General features: G+C 36.0%; 1 protein-coding gene and 1 non-coding gene across 4 annotated transcripts; both read left to right on the top strand.

Moving 5' to 3' along the window:
- The first annotated feature begins 622 nt into the window (after positions 1-622).
- Positions 623-729, top strand: LOC127124060 (small nucleolar RNA R71). Its single transcript, XR_007803701.1, has one exon. It is a non-coding gene; the product is annotated as a small nucleolar RNA R71 (small nucleolar RNA).
- An 11032-nt stretch (positions 730-11761) lies between these two features.
- On the top strand, positions 11762-15551 carry LOC127119115 (WPP domain-interacting tail-anchored protein 2). Of its 3 annotated transcripts, XM_051049310.1 has the most exons (5): positions 11762-12224; positions 12967-13157; positions 13404-13549; positions 13642-14951; positions 15215-15551. In XM_051049310.1, exons 2-5 carry the CDS (start codon positions 13018-13020, stop codon positions 15368-15370), a joined length of 1752 nt encoding a protein of 583 aa, XP_050905267.1. In that variant the 5' UTR covers positions 11762-12224; positions 12967-13017; the 3' UTR covers positions 15371-15551. The 3 variants fall into 3 exon arrangements, with proteins under 3 accessions (XP_050905267.1, XP_050905265.1, XP_050905266.1); XM_051049308.1 differs by having other exon boundaries at positions 12967-13549; XM_051049309.1 differs by having other exon boundaries at positions 12967-13549; positions 13642-14955; positions 15215-15418.
- The last annotated feature ends 1741 nt before the right edge of the window (positions 15552-17292 follow it).

Raw genomic sequence — 17292 nt, 5'->3', positions numbered from 1 at the left:
TTGGTTCATGAACTCCTTGTTTTGTTGGGTTTGAGCGGTGATAAAATTTTCCATAATTTTCTCAAGGCTCGGCTTTGGTGGTACAGGTTGCATAGGTTGATTTGATCTAGGGGCTTGATAACTAGGTCTCGGAGGTGCATTATTTTGAATAGGGTTATTGTTTTTATAGGAGAAGTTAGGGTGATTCCTCCATCCAGGGTTATAGGTATTCGAATATGGGTTCCCTTGGGTGTAGTTCACTTGCTCGGAGTGGGTTTCGTTTAATAGACTGCATTCTGCGGATTGGTGTCCTTGGGTTCCACATATCTCACAATCCGACGAAACTGCGGCTACAGTATTCGGGTTTATGCACATATGCTCGACCTTAAGGGCTAATGCGTCCATTTTAGCTTGCATCATGTCTATAGAGCTTAGTTCATGCACTCCTCCTTGGGCTTCCTTCTTCTCAACTGTCGCTCGTTCGACTCCCCATGATTGATGGTTTTGAGCCATGTCTTCGATGAGGGCACTAGCTTCAGGGTAAGGTTTGTTCATAAGAGCACCGCCTGCGGCAGCGTCGATGGTCATCTTTGTGTTGTAATGAAGTCCATTATAAAAGGTTTGAATGATTAACCAATTTTCTAAGCCATGATGTGGGCATGCTCGTAACAACTCTTTATATCTCTCCCAAGCTTCGAACAACGATTCTCCTTGGTTTTGGGTAAATCTAGTTATATGGTTTTGAAGAACGGCGGTCTTACTCGGGGGAAAATATCTAGCAAGAAAAACTCTTCTAAGGTTGTCCCAAGTCGTAATGGAATTGGGTGGAAGGGAATCTAACCATGATAGAGCTTTATCTTTGAGGGAGAAAGGAAATAATCTTAAACGTATTGCCTCAGGAGAAGCTCCATTAGTTTTAAAAATATCTGCTAATTGAAGAAATATTTTTAAATGTTGGTTAGGGTTCTCGGTAGCGAGACCCGCGAATTGTCTCTGTTGCACTAGTTGCAACAGGGACGGTTTAAGTTCAAAATTATTGGCTGGGATGATTGGGTTTACTATACTAGAACTAGGTTCTTCGTTACATGGTTGAGCGAAGTCCTTAAGAGGTCTTTGGTTTTGATCTTCGGCCATAGCTCTCTTAATTCTATGAAAGAATAAACGTGCGCGAGCGTAACGTTCAGGTTCCGCCAGAGGGTTTACTAAACTTAAACTTCCGGTGCTGCGAGTTCTTCGCATCGACCGGCGGGAAATAACCTAAGTCTAAACGATATAACAACAGGAAAATGAAATTTGACGAAATTGGTCCCCGGCAACGGCGCCAAAAACTTGATGCGTTGTAAATCTTGATGTTCGCAAGTGTACGAACGCGTCAGAGTAATATAAAAGATTATCGAACCACAAAGACCAAGTGTCAATCTATAGTTATCTATTGTTATGATGTTTATCAAAGGCAATTAAAATAGGTGTTTTTGTAGTGTGCAATTGAAAAGTAAAGTTTTAAAATAAATTTAATTAATAAAGACAGGGTCGAATGTAATTCACATAATTAAATGATAATCCAAGTACTTGCTAATAGAACTACTTATGGGCAATGTTTCCTACTTTGAAAAGAACTAATTTAACAGGAACTGTCGCTTTCGCGTATTCAGAACCGAGTTGTACTCCCTAATCAAACCCTCTTATTGTCACTTATAAAAAGGCGCGCATTGCGTTAGAGTAGTAAACCTATTTTTAAGAAATATAGTATCTTGACTAAGTTGAAAAGTATTATAACCTGGATTTCTTAACCAAAAGAGGTTCTCACGAACCAGACTCTAAACTTATAAACGCGTCCGAAAATAGTTTCAAAATCTCTTTTCTTCTTGATGTTAAAAACTCCTAATGAACTAAACAAAGCGCTTTCGCTATTTTTGAAATAGTTAAAAACAATTAAGTTTAAAAAGACGTTGGACGGCTTTCGATCTTACCCAACGGAATTGAAGTGCGGGAAAACTTAATTTGAAAGTTAAAATAGCCCTTTAAGTGTTTCTACGAACAATTGTACGGATTACTGGTTTAATTACGATCCTTACATTCTAGCCTTATAAATTTAGCTAGACATGGTAAAGTAAAAGTGCATTAAAATAAATAAAAGTAGTGCGAGTGCGGAAAGTAAATAATTTAAAGCGAGTGCGGAAAATAAATGAAAGTAGTGCGAGTGCGGAAAATAAATAATTTAAAGCGAGTGCGGGAAATAAATAATTTAAAGCGAGTGCGGAAAATAAATAAAGTAAAGGCGAGTGCGGGAAATAAATAAAGTAAAAGCGAGTGCGGGAAATAAATAAAGTAAAGCGAGTGCGGGAAATAAATAAAGTAAAGGCGAGTAATAAAAACCTGCTCCAATCGGAGGGCTGAGTAAATTGCAATGCGGAAAAGAAAATGGTGGCAGGATTAACTTCCTTCCAAAGTGCTCCAAACTCGAGTACAGACTCTATCACAAACTCATTTACACAATTGTGGTAACACTCCAATGCGAAGCGATTACCACTTTATAAAACTGAATATATGCCTAAGTGAAACAAAGTTGCTTCTGATTTCGCCTTGTTCCAACGTTCAGATCTTTGTCTGCTCTAAGTTTGGGTGATTGTAAAACTGAATTCGCGTTTCTATTTATAAGCAAATAAAAAAGGTGGAATTTACTTGGATGCCCTTCAACTTGAAAATAGAGGAAACCGTTTTCCTCTTGTGGCGCCCGCCACAAGGCCATGGCGCCCGCCACAAGCACAAAGTGGGGCGCCTTAGTGGAAGTGGTGGGAAAACGTGGGAGTTGATGGAAGTTTGAATTGGACACGTCATGGCTTGGACTGTGGCGCCCGTCATTGGGTAGGCCATAAGAGCAAAATGCTGATTTTTAGGGTTTTTGGCTCTTTTTCGCTCCTTTTCTCGATCGGGGCTCCTATTAAGGTAAAAATCTGAAAACAAAGGAAAACACAGTAATAACACAACAAAACGATAATAAAATAACTAGAATGCATGCGAAATCGGAGTCGAAAATACGTAAATTTTAGTGTGATCAGCAGCTTAGTAAAGACAACATGGAAATAAACACATGAACCTTTGACTTTCCTTGACAAGTAAACAACAAAACTTTGATGTATTCTTGATCAAAATGAGATTGAAAGGTGCTTTATAACTTTAGAGATCATGCATTGAAAGATAGCTCCTTGGGAACCAATGGTTGGCCACACTTTGCTGAGAAATCAAAGAAAACCTAGCTGAGGAGTCATGCTTGATACTCTTGATGAAAAGCCTTTCCTTGCACAATAAACTTAAATAAAACAAAACATATTTTTATATTTGATTAGTAGTTAAGCAATAAACATATAAACACAAAGGTAATATACCAACAAAGAGGCACTTGATGATCCCTGCAAAAGCAAAACCCAAAGATGAGAGGGAGAGGGACCAAGAGGTGACCTTGTTTGTGTCCAAGGATGCCAATGGTATGTGGGATCTTAGGGTTAAAAATTAGGGTATGACAAATGCCCCTATTTAAGTTTCTTCAATTTGGAGATATGAAGATTGAAATCTTTGTCTCGATAATATTTAAGAGACTTAAATACGAAAGACCCAATTTTTAGCCCTAAGATACCGCAAAATACTTATGATATGATATGAATGCAGACAAGGATCTTTGTGGGGGAATAGCGCCACAAGAAACAAAGAACTGCTGGAGGAAAGAAGAGACTAAAATTTCGCTGGGGAAATAACAGTTTCCAAAGGGGGTAAAACCCAACTGGGGACAAACCAAGTTCCATAGGGGAACGACTCGGATCAGGAGTAACTATTGTATTGGAAAGAAACCAATGCATAGTTAGAAAACAAACTAACCAAAGGCCCAACGGGGGAAGACTTATCAACGTAAGACTCCGTTGGGGGAAAGAAAATATTACCTAACTATCAACCAAGTGATATCTTAACAAAGATAATAAATTCAAAAGGAATGATTACCAACTACCAGCTAAGCGATAGCTTAATAAAGATAACCAACCAAAGGTAACAGGAGATATTACCTAACTATCAGCCAAGTGATAGCTTAACAAAGGTAATGAGCAAAAGGAAAGATTACCAACTACCAGCCAAGTGATAAATTAACAAAGAAAACCAACCAAAGGTAAGAGAAATATTACCTACTACCAGCCAAGTGATAGTTTAACAAAGGTTATAAGCAAGAGGAAATTTTACCAATTACTAGTGAAGTGATAGCTTAACAAAGGTAACCAATCAAGGGTAAAGGAGAATATTACCTGTTATCAGCCAAGTGATAGCTTAACAAAGGTAATAAGCAAAGGTAAGAGAAATATTACCTACTACCAGCCAAGTGATAACTTAATAAAGGTAATAAACTCAAAAGGAATCAAAGTTCAACCCATGAATGAACTGGAGAGAAATGGTCGAAGAAGACTCAACCCAATGAGGAAATAACCTCAATTGGGCATTAATTCCATCCAGATAATGAAATGGAAAGGGAAACTAAAACGAAGCCTTCCACAAGGATCAAACTCAGTGGGGAATTAGAAAGGATAAACTCTTTCTACTTAAGGTCAACACTCTATTATAGAGAGGGTGCACACACTCTGCGAGGAGAAAAAAACACCAGAGAGTGGGGAAGCACCAAGAAATGAAAAATGCACAAATAAACATCATGATGTTATGCACGTGTGTATGAATATGCTGACAAAATAGACACAAAGGGTTAGACCGATAACATGGTACAACTAGATACTCGGCTAATCTCAACGAGATGGAGATGCTACCAAGGATCTTACTAGAGATTCTACCAAAAAGAAACCCGTAATGAAATATCATAAGCGCATCAGAGGAGCTAAATCTTAATAAAAGGCTAAAAAAATCCTTCTAGATAGAGAAGAAGATATTGCTTGGAAACCCAAAACTTAATCTTTTAGAATCATGAACTCCGTTTTGAGGGAGGGGGGGTTGCCGGAGATAAGGGTCATCCGACCAAACTTCGTTCCGAAGACCTACTAGCGACCTCAATATGGATTTTGTCATTCTCGCAATCTTGTGTTGGGGAAAGTGATGTTCTTGGATACATGCAACAAAGGGAAATCCTGTCTGGGGGCTACTAAGCACCGCTCTTCAAGATCTTACCATCCTTAGGATTGTTGTTAACATTCCCTTCTTATATTCACAAGTCGAGGAAAAAAATATATTTTGTAAATTTCAAAACACGATTTTTTAGATATCTTTTGTTTCAAATATTATTATCAGAAATAAATGAAATTTCGTAAACTGAAACAAGATAAGAATATTAAATGAATGGGCAAAAGGCTCAAATTTTATCGATAAAATGGTAGTCCGCAAATGGCGTGACTCTGTGGATCATTACAAAGTTGGAAAATGGTAAATACATGGAAATGGATACATTGAAATATAATGACCACTATTCTCCCTAACAAGTTTGAATTCTGCTATGTTCTGAACTTCGGTCGAGGATGACTTAATGAGAACCTTCAATAGACATTGTTGCTTCAAACGATCAAGTCTGGCTTGATGCAGTTACTTGCCATAATCCCTAACTTTTGCCTAAATTACCTTTTCGGGTTCAATCTATTGGGATAATCACTTTTTGTTTATGTCTTTAACTTTTTCCTGGACCGCTCTTTCGGGTTTTCAATCCACCGAGACGCTCATTTTTTCCTAAGTCACCCTTTCGGGTTTTCAACTTAGCGAGTTGTTCTTTTATTTTTAGGCGAAGTATTTCTTGACTACATCGGCACTCACAAAACGAGGGAGCTCCTCACCATCAATAGTTGTAAGAATCAATGCACCACCAGAGAAAGCTTTCTTAACAACATATGGGCCTTCGTAATTAGGAGTCCACTTGCCCCTAGAATCAGTGTTGAAAGACAAGATCTTATTGAGCACAAGGTCACCTTCTCTAAATACACAAGGTCGAACCTTTTTATCAAATGCTTTCTTCATTCTATTTTGACATAATTGGCCATGACACAAAGCCGTCATTCTTTTCTCGTCAATCAAATTCAACTGATCATATATGTTTTGACACCATTCAGCCTCAGACAATTTGGCTTCCATCAAGACTCGCATTAATGGTATCTCAACCTCTATAAGGAGCACTACTTTCATGCCATACACAAGAAAGAAAGGGGTTCCCCTATCAAAGTGTGAACAGATGTACGGTACCCATGCAAAGTAAAAAGGAGCATCTCATGTCATTCCTTATAAGTCACAACCATCTTCTGGATAATCTTCTTAATATTCTTATTTGCAGCTTCAATAGCCGCATTCATATTAGGTATGTAAGGAGAAGAGTTATGATGTTCAATCTTGAAGTCGTCACAAAGCTCTTTCATTATCTTATTATTCAAGTTCAATCCTTTATTGGTAATGATCTTACTTGGAACACCATATCGACAAATAATATGATTCTTGATGAATCTGACCACAACCTGCTTGGTCACATTAGCAAAAGACATCGCTTCAACCCATTTGGTGAAGTAACCAATAGCTACTAGAGTGAAATAATGTTTGTTAGAAGCTTTGGGTTAAATCATACCAATCATGTTGATTCCCCACATAGAGAAAGGCCATAGGGATGAAATAACATTGAGAGGTGTCAGAGGCACATGAATCTTATCAGTGTAAATCTGACATTTATGGCACTTCTTCACATATTTACAACAATCAGATTCCATTATCAACCAATAGTAACTTGTCGTTAACATTTTTTTAGCCATTTCATGTCCATTGGCATGAGTACCAAAGGATACTTCATGAACTTCTTGCATTAACATGTATGCTTCGTGTCTATCCACGCATCTGAGCAAAACCATGTCAAAGTTTCTCTTGTACAACACATCTCTATTCAAAAAGAAATTGTCATCCATTCTTCTCAAAGTGTTCTTATCTTTGTTGGATACCCCAAACGGGTACTCCTGACTTTGGAGGAAACACTTAATATCATGATACCAAGGCTTATCATCTGTAACTTCTTCTACTGCAAATACATGAGCAGGTCTATCAAGGCGCATAATTCTGATATGGGGCGTATCATTCAAATAACTTACTTTATACATAGAAGACAAAGTAGCAAAAGCATCTGCCATCTGACTCTCTTCACGAGGTATATGATGAAATTCAACTTTATTAAAGAAAGTCAACAACCTCCTTGCATAATCTTTGTAAGGAATCAAACCAGGGTGACGAGTCTCCCATTCTCCTCTAATTTGATTAACCACCAAGGTTGAATCTCCATATACATCATGGATCTTAATCCTCAAATCAATGGCTTCTTCAAGACCCATGATACAAGCTTCATATTATGCCATGTTATTCGTACAATCAAACATCAATCTTGCAGTGAAAGGGATATGATAACCCTAAGGAGTAATGATGATTGCCCCAATTCCATTACCATAAGCATTAACAACTTCATCAAACACTAAACCCCATTAGGATCCAAGCCCTGGTCCTTCTTCAGGAAACGGTTCATCACAATATTTAGCTTTTAAGTACATAAAATCTTCATCAGGGAAGTCAAACCTGATGGATTGATAATCATCAATCGGCTAGTAAGCCAAATTATCTGCAAGAATACTTCCTTTAACCGCCTTCTGAGTACGGTACTCAATATCATATTCAGATAATAGCATTTGCCAACGAGCAATCCTTCCAATCAAAGCAGGCTTTTCAAAATTATACTTGATTGGATCAATTTTAGATATCAACCAAGTGGTATGATTAACCATATACTGGCGTAGACATTTCGAAGCCCATGCCAAAGCACAACAAGTCTTCTAAAGCATGGAATACCGAGATTCACAATCTGTAAACTTCTTACTCATATAGTAGATGTCATGCTCCTTTTTACCAGTTTCATCTTGTTATCCAAGCACATAATCCATGGAGTCTTCTAACACAGTTAAATACATAATCAAAAGTCTTCCTTCCACTGGGGGAGACAAGACAGGAGGTTCAAGCAGATACTCTTTGATATCGTCAAAAGCTTTATGGAAATCTTATGTCCAAACACATCCTTGATCTTTACGGAGAAGCTTGAAGATTGGCCCACACGTGGCAGTCATGTGAGATATAAATTTGGATATGTAATTCAGACGCCCAAGGAATCCTCTGACCTGTTTTTCTATCTTTGGTGCAGGCATTTCTCGAATGGCTCTGACTTTATCAAGATCTACTTCAATACCTTTCTGGATGATAATGAAACCCAATAGCTTTCCTGAAAGGACACCAAAAGTACATTTATTAGAATTCATACGGAGTTTAAACTTTCTCAATCGTTGAAACAACTTCAACAAATACTCAACATGATCTTCTTCAGTCTTTGACTTATAAATCATATCATCAACATAGACTTTTATCTCCTTGTGCATCATGTCATAAAAAAGGATAGCCATGGCTCTTTGGTACGTTGCACCAACATTCTTTAAACTGAAAGGCATCACTCTTTAACAGAATGTTCCCTAGGGTGTAATAAATGTTGAAAATTGAAGAAGTTGTGATCCTTGAATATTGAGAAAAAGTCACTTGAAAATAGGTCAAATTTTACTAAGTCCACAAATGACCTATAATGTCTCAAAACTTTTGATGATCCTCCAAGCATAATTGGCTCTTGTCATATAAATAGAATTTGTAGAGGTTGTTGAGAAGATTCATATGCAAAAATAAGCATTCAAAAATGTTTAGAATTGAAGGAGTTCTGATCTTTAAAACTTTAACTTCAAATGTTGACTTTTTGGTCAAACCACTTGGAACAAACTTATGTACTTGGATATTCCTTGCATTTCAAAGCATATGGATGATCGTATGAATTGAAAATAAAGTTTCCTTGAATTTCTCTTGATTAGGTTGCTCAAAGTTTGAGGCAACTTGGTGAAGAAGGCATAAAAATAAACACATGAACCTTTGAATTTCCTTGAGAAGTAAACAACAAAACTTTGATGTATTCTTGATCCAAATAAGATTAAAAGGTGCTTTAGAATTTTAGATATCATGCATTGAAAGATATCCCCTTGGGAACCAATGGTTGGCCACACTTTGCTGAGAAATCAAAGAAAACCTAGTTGAGGAATCATGCACACTCTTGATGAAAAGCCCTTCCTTGCACAATAAACTTAAAGAAAACAAAACATATGTTGCTATTTGATTAGTAGTTAAGCAATGAAAATATAAACACAAAGGTAAAATACCAACAAAGAGGTGCTTGATGATCCCTACAAAAGCAAAACCCAAATATGAGAGGGAGAGGGACCAAGAGGTGACCTTGTTTGTGTGCAAGGACGCCAGTGGTATGTGGGATCTTAGGATTAAAAATTAGGGTATAACAGAAGGTACCTCAAATGGTCCACATACATCATAATTCACCACACATAAATCATGAGTTGCTCTTGGAGGCATTTCTTATGAGAATGGATATCTTGGTTGCTTTCTTTTCATGCATACATCACATGATTTCTCTGGTGCCACAATCTTAGAAATTCCATGTACCAAATTCTCTGAACTCAAATGCCTTAAGCTTCTATAGTTCAAATGACCCAATCTATTATGCCACAACTCACTTTCCCCTTCAGTACTTCTTACACTAAGGTATTGAGTGTCTGTTGTTGCAACATTCATTTTGAATGCTTTATTTCTTCTCAGTTCATATTGCATAATCAGCTTCTGATTACAGTCACACAACTTCAAGAAATTGTCCTTCAAAGTTATTGAAAATCCTTTTTCAATCAGCTGACCTACACTCATCATATTGCTATCCATGCAAGGAACATACCATACATCCTTAATCAGTACAGTTTTGCCAATGTTCAAGTTAGCTATGACATTTCCCATTCCTTTAGCATTCAGATACTCGTCATCAGTACATCTAATCTTGGTCCTTTTACCAGAGTCAAAATCAACTAGCCATTACGTGTTTCTAGTTAGGTGGTTTGGATAACCAGTATCCATATACCACCAGTCTACCATTGATCCACCTACATTCTCAAATGCCATTAATAGCATATGTTCATCATCAGAATCTCCTCTGGCTATGTTGGCTTCTTCACCTTTTCTAACCTTGTTTGACGAGAAATCAGTAGCAAAATGGTCAAACTTGTTTCAACTATAGCACTAAATCTTTCTCTTGTCAAACTCCTCTTTTCACTTCTGAACATTATGATGTTTCTTATCAGAATTGGAGAGTTCTGACTTTTGAAACCACCACCATACTTTTTCTTGTTCTCTAGCCATGCTTGCTTCTGGTTCTTCTTGCCAAAAGAAGCTTTCAGACTCTGAGCTTTTATGGCCTATTTTATCTCCTTTTCAGAGTTTATTTCAGTCAGACGCAACTCTTATGCCTCTAAATTACTCTAAAGCTCTTAAATTCTCATGATACTGGTATCTTTAGAGTGTTCTATGGCTACAAATATGTAATCAAACTGAAGAGTAAGTGATCTCAATACCTTTTAAATGATTACTTGTTCAGAGAGCGTTTCTCCACAAGACTTCATCTCATTTGTGACCATAATCACTCTAGAGATGTAATCAGACACCTTCTCTTTGTTCTTCATGCTGAGATTTTCATATGGCTTGCATAAGGACAGCAACTTGGCCTTCTTTACTGATGCATCACCATCATAGCAACGCACTAGTGTATCCCACGTCGCCTTCGCCATCGCCAAATCAACAATTTTCTTAAACACTTTTGTACCCACACACTGATGGATATAGAACAATGTCTTTTGGTCCTTCTTCCCTGTTTCATGTTGCGTGTTTCTTTGCTCTTCTGTTGCATTTTCTGCAATCGGCCTGTAACTATCAATGACGAGATCAAGAACATCTTGAGCTCCAAACAACACATGCATCTGAATTGACCAGCGATTCCAGTTCTTTCTGTCGAATATTGGAAGCTTTGTGTTCAAGCTACCATTTCTTCCGTTCATCTCTGTTCTTATGCAAATCACTCAGTTCTCACCAACACTCATGTTTCCCAAACTCTGGGAATCAAGATATGTGATTCTCCTCGATTTCGAATTTCAATTCAATGCGAATTTCAAAAACGAAATCAATCACGCACCTCATTACACTCATGTTTTCCTGTGAATCGAACTGTAGATTTGGATACCGATTGTTGGAGTTCAACAATGAACCTCCATTAACAATGCACAAGAAGATGAAGAAGATGGAAGAATAGTTGGAGAGAGAGAGAGAGAGAGAGAGATGCAACTAACGTTATTACAATTCTCAAAATCTGTTATTCTGTTACAAATTACCTTTCATTTGAGTTTATAAAAATTCACCCAAATTCAACTCAAATAAAATACAAACTAAAATTTAAATACAAATATAAATAAAAATAAAACTAATCTTAAATATTAAATTACATTCCTTAACCGTGTCTCTTTGCTCTATTTTTCTTACATCAATGAATCTTTAATAGAGTTCTTGATAACTTCCATAAAACAACCCTACTGTGTTTGAATTCAATGATATTAGTAATTGATTGTAAACAAATTTTTAGCACTCATCTTGTAAATCTTCATGTTCAGCTTATTAAAAAACAAGTAAATAAGTTTGTTCATGCCGTCACAAGAGTTCTCACATCTTGATCTTTTCTACATCTATATTAATATTATCCATTTCATTAATATAAATAAAATACTATAAACATCCTTTTCTAACAATTTAAAAAAATTGTTACCGAACAATAATCAAATGACCACTTATAATTTTGTCTCAGAAAGTTGTCTGAATCATCTAGAGGGGCCCCCACAACAACCAAGACACTTGAACTTTACAGCCACCTAAACCATACATTGAACTGATAGATCTGTGTCCTATCTCCCAATTTGTTCATACTCTATTATTTTATCTTGTGCCTCAACTCAAACTCAAATTCAATTATTCAAAAAGCCATTGTTACAACAGTTCAAAATCAACGTGCACCCCATTCCAATTCTTAATCTTTCTCTTTGATTTTTCTATTGTAGTTTTCCGCTCTTGTTTGACCAGTTATCTGTTTGCACTTTACTGCTTACCTCTTCCTCTTCCACCTCATTTATTCACACCAATTGGAGACAGTGTCACCTCATAAGCAAAAAGATAATCTTTTGATTATTTATTTACCTTGGAGAATGAGAAAAGCTGATTCATTTATTGGTATTACAGTACTTTGGAGATGAGTGGTAGCTAAAAGTCCTTCCAGATAGACTTTCCAGGAAAAGGTAAGGATTAATCTCTGAGTTCCCAATTGAGATTTGATTTAATCTTTTGAACTTTCTTTATCTGTAGGTTATAGGTGGAATTTAGAAAGTCATGCTTGTTGTGTCTAATAGGAATGACAATTTCATGTTTTTGTTAAGGATTTTTGTCATATGGATGGGAATTGCTCTTGGAAATTTCAATTTTCTGATATGTTGTAAGCTGAATGTTCATTAGAATTGTGGTTATATTTATAATTGATGGTTTTTATTTTAGTGGTTACCTTTCATAGATTTATAAGGATTGCTAGTATATTTTGTTAGAAAACAAGGATCTCATGTGGTTTCTGATGTTAAGACCGGATTAGATGCTTCATTGGTGACTATCCAATATCCGTTAGGCCACCGGCTATTGGCTTTGTATCGGTTGAGTTAAGCCTGATCCAAATTATAAAATGGTATCCGAGGCTACCATAGATCCATTGGATCATCTGCTATTAGACCACTCGTGGAGCAGTTTAAATGTCCAGTCCAGAGCGTGAGAGGAGCGTGTAAAGTATTGTCAAATCTAAAGCAATGCTAATTACCATCTGTTAATTTATGCTGTTTTTCATTTAAATTTTATTTCCTAGAATATAGAATAAAGATAGAGTTAGTTATGATACTTAACAAATTCTGTTATGAACTGTTAGTGTTACTATATTAATATGCAAAGTAAGGCTGTTTCTTTTCTTGCACCAAAGTAACATTTCTATCTTACTCTCAGAACTAGCTGCTAATTTCTGAACCAAGGGGGTTCGCAAGATACCGATTAACAATGGATGAATTTGTTAATAAAGTTGAAGATGGATTTTACACCGGGGATGCTGTTTTAGAAAAACTCTACTCGCTCAAGGAATTCTCAACTAAACAAGAACTCGAGATATCCCTTCAAGCCTTAACAGAAATAGATCATCGGTTAGCCTATTTTTCTGAGAAGCTAGTGAATTTGCATGTTCTTTATATTTACCTGTTGGCCCGAGAAAATGATCTTGAAGAAATGGACTTAAAGAATGCCTGCAATTTAGAAATCTTATTTGAGAAGGCCATGGCATTTGATCTGTTGTCTGGCATTTTAGATTCCGAGGTAAGAGAGCTCGACAATTGCATGGACACTCTACATGAAGAAATTGTTGACGCTCATTGTAAAATATTGTCATGCAGACATTTGACAGAGGTTTTCTTTATTATGGATGAAAAATTGCAAGATTTCCAAGAGTCTGCAAAGCGAGTTCGACAGCAGTTATTAGAGTTAAAGATTCAGGCGCCGCAGCTACAGAAAAGTCTTGCGGCTTTTCAAGAGGAGAATTGTAAGTTGAAATATTTACTCAGATATTTCTTTATATTGTGGTTGAGGTTTTTTTTCCAACTATTTACCTTTCTTAGTAATCCATGTAAACAGCGAATACGGGGAAGGCATTGAGTTTATCAGAAAACAGTCAACTGTTAGATGTGAAGGTGAAATCGAAAGATCAGATGGCAAAACAGCGAAGATATATTCTGCGAATGCTTGAGAAGTCGCTTGCAAGGGAGCTAGATCTTGAAAAGAAGTTAGCAGATTCAAGAAATAACGAAGAACTAAAGATGAAACTCCGCTATGCAGAACAAGTGGCGTTTTATATGGAAGAAACAGCAGAAGTTGTTTGGGGAAGATTCCTCGAGGCAGACAATGCGACGGAGGTGTTAATGGGAATTTCGAAAGGTATAATGGGATGTCTCCAAGTAACTGAGTTCAACCTCAACAGTTCTATACAATGCGAAAATGAGCTAAAATCAAAAGTTCAAAATTTAATCGAAGAACTGCATGTTAAAGATATTGCTTTAGAGAACCACGAGAGATGTAGTGCTAATGTCATTGTCGACAATATTCAAGAAAATTCCGAGGTGATGGCTTTGAGGGAAAAGGTGAAAATTCTTGAAGAAGGACGGAAGGATTACGAGGTTCAGATTCATTCGTTGACTGAAGAGAACGAACAACTTCATGATCAACTTATTGAAATCGAAAATTTTGCTGAAACTCTAAAAGAAAGCATTGACATAGCAGAAAGTCGAGCCGAGAGTGCTGAAGAAAAAGTCACGCAGTTAACCGAAACGAACATGGAACTTACCGAGGAGCTGGATTTTCTTAAAGCGAGTGCTAGTACGGCTGAGAAAAAAGTCGGTTTACTTGAGAAGCAAGTAAGGGAATTAGATATCCAACTACAGAATGCGAAAGTATCTTCTGAAGCGAGTCAAGAACAGCAGAATATGCTATACACAGCAATATGGGATATGGAAATATTAATTGAAGATCTGAAATCTAAGGTTTCAAAAGCTGAAAGTAATAAAGACAGTGCAGAAGAAAGATGCATTGTGCTATCTGAAACAAACATCGAACTTCATGAAGAGTTGGATCTTCTCAAGTTCAGAATGGTTAGTCTGAAAACATCTTTTGATCAAGCTAGCAATACGAAATTATCGAGTATAAAAGAAGTTGATAACAGAACCAAGTTAATCATGGATATGGTAATTCAACTAGCCGCGGAAAGAGAGCGCATCAATAAACAGCTAGATTGTTTAAAACAGGAAAATAAAAGTTTGGTTGGAAAGTTAAAGGAGACTCGAATTGGCGCTTGCAACAATGGACAAAGTAATAGAAATGAAGCTCAAGCTTTCAACATTGACTCGATCAATGATGAAGAAGGAATAGAACACTTGAATAAAACCTTTCAGGCAGGTATTTTTTTTTGTCACTTTTAATTACTATATCATCAATGAGAGCCTTCTTTGAAGGTGTGCAAGTCGCGGACTACTGCACAAAATTTAAAATTTGTCACGCTAAATAGTATCTCTAATTGTTTTGTCACAGTTAAGCTGCGACAAATCAATGTAGAACCTCTAAAAACTTAAGACGTCTCTGTCATCAACATACATACATACTGCCAATTTTGTCTTTGATACTAAGAGCTTCTTCCTTGGTTGGTTTCTATTATTAGGTGGGTGAACAATCAGATCTAGCAAACTCGGAAACTCGAGCAACATCTTCTGTTTCAGCAAATAAGCTTGCAATTTTTATTGTTCTGATTTGTGTGTTAGTCTTCTGCTTGTTGGATGAAAACATGGTTTCTTTTCTCAAAGGACTTTACAGCTAAGTTTTATGACATAGCTGATTTTTGCGTGCTTTTACTTCTCTTTAGTCCTTTAGCTTATTGATTGTATATTTGAATATTGGTGTAATTTTTGTGATGTTAGAGTGTGTGTAAGCTAATATTACAATTTAATTGTAGATTATTCAATCACGAGTGCTTTAAAAGAACAAGAGTTTGTGTTTAATATTGGGCATCAATCTTAGAAAGATACTATTGTTTGGATTTTTCTCTATAGACAACATACCTTTAAACAACAATCACTATACTTAAAAACCATCCTTCATAGGAACCATGATTCATAAGATTCATAGAATTTTTGTGCAAGTAGTCTTTAAACTAAGTAGCACCGACATCTCTAAAAAATTAAAAAAAAATCTTGTTAGACATTTGCGTCGACATTTCTAATTATATTTAATTAATTAATTAATTTTTTAAAATTATTATTGATATCGTCGATTATATTTAAGATATCAGCATCTACGTTACAGGGACTCAAAATTTTAAACTTTCTTAACAGCCTATAAAATGTTGCAGTAAGAAAATGAGTAAATGAGTAAACTTTCTTAACGGCCTATAATATATATTTAAAACTATATTAAATGCATAGGAAAATGAGTAAATGATATATGACTCGTGATAGTCTAGTTGGTTAATGGACCTTGAAGTTAAGGTGCAGAGAATTTTTCCTGCAAATCCCAAATTTAACTTCACACCTCTCTGAAGTAAACTATAAATTTAACCCCACAAACAGTGTTTTTATCTTAATATCCTTTATAAATTTTACATTTTAAGAAAAATTTAATGTTTACTGGAATTTTGAGAATTTCCTGATATATTACGAAAATTTTGGAGGTATATAAGTTTTTATTGAATTTTTTTTAGAGGTTTATGAGTTTTTATTGATTTTTTTTTTATTAAAAAAATAGATGTAAAAAAAAGGCATACTTTTTACATCTGTTTCCAAAAATCAGATGTGAAATCATATATTTTTCCAAAAATCTACGATTTTATATCAAAAATTTCAAAAAATCCGGTATAAAATCATAGTTTTTTAGAAAAAAATGATTTTTTATTGAATTTTTTCAAATATGCCTGAAAACTACAAAACATACTGGAGTTTTCGAAAAATCCCGATAGTGTTAAAAAAAAATCCTATCGAATATGAACTATAGAATTTTTCAAAAATTTGAAAAACTATAAAACATACCGGATTTATCAAAAAATTGAAAGTGTTAAATTCATATTCTTAAAAATCGATGAAAATGCATACTAAAGTTTTTAAATACACTACAGGATTTTTAATTTATTCTACCCGATTTTTTTGTGCGCACTTTTTTTACTAAAATTTATCAAGGGTAATGTGGGTATTATTAAAATTTGGGGGATGTTAGGTTAAATTTAGGGGTGCCAAAAAAATTCTCTAAGGTGAGGTTGGTACATTAATTTGCGTCGATTTTGAAAGAGGGCCTATGAATAGGCAATTTGTGTACAAGGAGACAGAAATCCTAGTAAGAGGAAATTGCCAAGAAAATAAAGAGAAAGCTATGCAGAAAAAGTCCTATTGATTTTAATTCCACCACTGTCATTATGTCTTCAAGCCTCTCATCTCCTGCTATCGGATAAAAGTGATTGGCTTGTCCAGTCCCTTTGACTTGGGTGAAGCAGACCGAGAACGGGACATAGTCATACGCTTTAATCCCTAATTTTTGCCTGGACCGCTTTTTCAGGTTTTCAGTCCACCAGGATACCCTTTTTTGCCCAAGCCGCCTTTTCAGGTTTTCGACTTGCCGGGTGTACATGCGTAGTATTTTTTAACTATGTCCGTGTTCACGGGATGTAGGGGCTCTTCGTCATCCACTGTAGCAAGCATCATGGTTCCACCAGAGAATACCTTCTTAACTACAAATGGCCCTTCGTATGTGGGA

This window comes from Lathyrus oleraceus, chromosome 2, assembly GCF_024323335.1.
Source record: "Lathyrus oleraceus cultivar Zhongwan6 chromosome 2, CAAS_Psat_ZW6_1.0, whole genome shotgun sequence".
Classification (NCBI taxonomy): domain Eukaryota; kingdom Viridiplantae; phylum Streptophyta; class Magnoliopsida; order Fabales; family Fabaceae; genus Lathyrus; species Lathyrus oleraceus.
The sequence above is the reverse complement of the archived record's forward strand: the minus strand, read 5'-3'. Positions and strand labels throughout refer to the sequence as shown.